The 3,057-nt window shown below is 37.5% G+C and overlaps 1 protein-coding gene across 1 annotated transcript; it reads right to left on the bottom strand.

Annotated features, from left to right (window-relative positions):
* Positions 1–282: 282 nt before the first annotated feature.
* LOC118407811 lies at positions 283–2,044 on the bottom strand. Its single transcript, XM_035808344.1, has 2 exons — positions 1,850–2,044; positions 283–1,003 (listed from the first exon to the last, which is right to left on the bottom strand). The coding sequence occupies exons 1-2, from the start codon at positions 1,985–1,987 to the stop codon at positions 791–793; spliced, it is 351 nt and encodes a 116-aa protein (XP_035664237.1). The 5' UTR covers positions 1,988–2,044; the 3' UTR covers positions 283–790.
* Between the last annotated feature and the right edge of the window lie 1,013 nt (positions 2,045–3,057).

The raw sequence follows: 3,057 nt of genomic DNA on the forward strand, positions 1-3,057 counted from the left end.
ACTATTATTCACTTGAATGTGTTTTTGTTAGTGCTTTGGGAATGTTTCCAGCACAAGATAGAAAATACTGTGGCAAATTAAAAACATATAGCTTACTTACTCCGTACCGTAGATGGTGTTGAATTATACGTTCGCGTTAGCGCTGTGTTTTTATACCACCTCAACTGCAAAAAAGTATCTTTTCATTTCAATGGCTTGTTTGCACCAAATTGTATATTATCGACTTTCGAGGTATGACATCTTCAGGTAATAAGGTGCCATATAGGTGCCAGGTAACGCACCATATACGTTACTCCCAAGGTGAGTAATTTTTTCAAAAATTTTATGTTATCCATATAATCAAATCAACAAGGCCTTACGTGACAGTTAATTCATTAAAATCAAATTTAGTTCGTATGTTTATCTTACGTCATCTTATAATGGATAGTTCCATTCGTTGTGAAGAAAAATCAAGTAAGAGACTTAACATGCATTGTTAATGGTAATATACTAACAATAAGTCTATATCGAAACGATGGGAATTTAAGTGTGCCACTTAAAGCTAAGTGAGGGTGAACATGATGAGGTATAACCATGAACATTAAAGCCTCATTAACATCTTATCAGGAAATGCTACACTAGCAGTCTTTGTTCCAGAATGCTTCCATAATTAGCATGATTATAATGATAACATTGTAGTCACTCCAATTTACATAAACAAAAGCTATACAATCTGACCAAAGCAGTCTGTTTAAAAAGTTAATCAGAAAAAAAAAGTTTAGATATCTTTAAAACTCAGGCCAGATTTGTCTTACGGCTTGACTACACTATAGATCAGCGCCAGGCAAGCAGCCATCACTGGAACTACATACACACCAGAGCGCCAGGCGCCGGAGCCCGCCCAATCCTCCACGGTAGGACCAGGGTTTACCGGAGTAGTTTCCTGAGCAGTCCTTCCGCTGCATACGTCCTCGGGAGTCACTCTGAGTCCGCGTGGTAAGGGCAGATCTTCGTCAAAAAGGCGCTGAAAAAAAACGGTAAAAATGGAAAATATTACAGTTTTCTGGAGTCAATTTGAGCTAGGTGTTCCTTAATTTTGTTCACGACATAGTTTCATTTCTACTTTGGGGACAGTAGAGATGTTTTCACAGTCCACAATTCCCTGCTGCATTACGTTTACAGGATACAGATTTGAGAATCTAAGGATGCCTTGGCCGTATTTCATCAGATACAAACGTATTTCTATTAGATCCCAATATCTGATTGAAGATTGAATTGATAACTCTAATGATACGTTGGGAATACTAAGCAGCAATGATTCTAATGTGTTAAAGTAATTGAATATAAGAAATTGTTGCTTCCGCCTGCAAGCAGATGTTTGGCTGTTACAAAGGCCAAAGAATAAGTAACAAAATATAGCCGGATTCAAAGGCATAGAAGAAGTCCTTAGACCCCAGACCTAACCTCTACTTGAGTATGTTAATCAGTGTAATGGCTTAATAAATTATTTATTTATTGTATTGAGGCCAAGCCTAGGGAAAACGATGTGTTGCAGGTTACAATTCTAGAAAAAAAGAAATTTTGGCCGAGGTGACCCGACAAAAGCATTTAAGTAAAGTAAAGCAAAAATGCAATGGGATGTTCTATACTTTATTGTAATTTCACACATGTTCATTGCACAACCACATTGTATTGCTAAATTAAACAAAGAATAACAGTGCAAAAAATGATTTTTTTTAAAACTAAGATTTTACATATGAAAATTTAATGTCCCTTCCAGCAAAAGAAGAAAAGACTAGGGTGGGCGATTTTTGCTAAGGTCGGACCTGTAACCAAAAACATATGTTTTCCTAGGTTTTAGGATTCTTACAATATCAACAGCAGACTCGGGATTGGCCAGGCAGCGGGTGTGGAAGATCCCATTCAGCAGCATGTCAGAGAAGGTTTGTGCTTTCTCCTCTGTCCACGGGACAGCCCTGATGGCATCCTCGTAAGTCATGCCTACCATGGCTGCTGGCGCAGTGATGTTCAGTTCCAAAGTGTCATAGTCACTATCAATGCAACATTGAGGAAGGTAATGTTGAACAGAACTGCCACAAAAAGATCAAACTTCTAAGATCACAATAGTGACCACATGCCAAGTAGAGCAACAGCAGTGACCGCATGTTATTTTAAAAGGGAAAAACCTTGAATATTTCTGAATAAATAATTTTTTCACACATTTGCGAACCAGATGAAATTAGCATTTTCTTGAAATAATCTTCTTAATGTATTGAAGATTATGAATTTTTGAGCATCGATGACGATGGTATTGTTAAGGTCCCATATTCAACATAGTGTACACTTAAGTAGCCTCCTTCACCGGTCTCTCCGTAGGCTTTGGAATACGTTGTAGGGGGTGGGTGGGGTACCGTGGTGGTGTCAAGACACCGGGTCGATTCGCTATTTGTAACGAGGAATACACCGGAAAATGTGTATACTAACGAAAAGTTTTAGTGGGCCGTATGCGTGTATCCGTTTGGTTGAGGACAGCATAACTCGAGACGCCTTGAATTGATCCAGATGAGATTTGGAAGGTAGGTAACACTACAAGGTGCATAAATGTGAAAATTATGTGAATTTTCTGGAAAATTCTATGAAAATGTGATATGATGTGATATTATGTGAAACATTTTGAGGTTCAATAGCATCACATTTTATCATATAAGTTGACATATAATCACATAAAATAACATTCACGTCACATTTCTGAGGGGTGGCACAGAAATTGAGCTTTATGTGAAAAAAATGTTATAAGTTTACATCACATTTTTTCACATTTCCCCAAAACGGTCTTGAAGAATCACATTCTGAAATGTAAAAATATGTTACCTAATGTGACATTGGTTGTGCAGCCATTATGTGAAATAATGTGACTGTCGATACACGTCTCGACCGGCTATACTTATGTGATTTTTATGTGAAAAGGGCTCTTGATGAAAATGTGAAATAATGTAAATTGAATCACATTCTATGAAATGTGACTTCATGGTAAACTTATGTGAAATGCGGCCAGCTACCCAATGTGAAAACATGTGA

This window comes from Branchiostoma floridae, unplaced genomic scaffold (assembly GCF_000003815.2).
Source record: "Branchiostoma floridae strain S238N-H82 unplaced genomic scaffold, Bfl_VNyyK Sc7u5tJ_1480, whole genome shotgun sequence".
Lineage (NCBI taxonomy): Eukaryota > Metazoa > Chordata > Leptocardii > Amphioxiformes > Branchiostomatidae > Branchiostoma > Branchiostoma floridae.

Bases quoted from the DNA above. Each gene is read 5' to 3' on its own strand.
- LOC118407811 (XM_035808344.1), bottom strand. From the start codon at position 1,987: ATGGTAGGCATGACTTACGAGGATGCCATCAGGGCTGTCCCGTGGACA. The intron at 1,004-1,849 runs GTAAGAATCCTA...GTTTTTTTTCAG, and splicing joins CCGAGTCTGCTGTTGATATT to CGCCTTTTTGACGAAGATCT.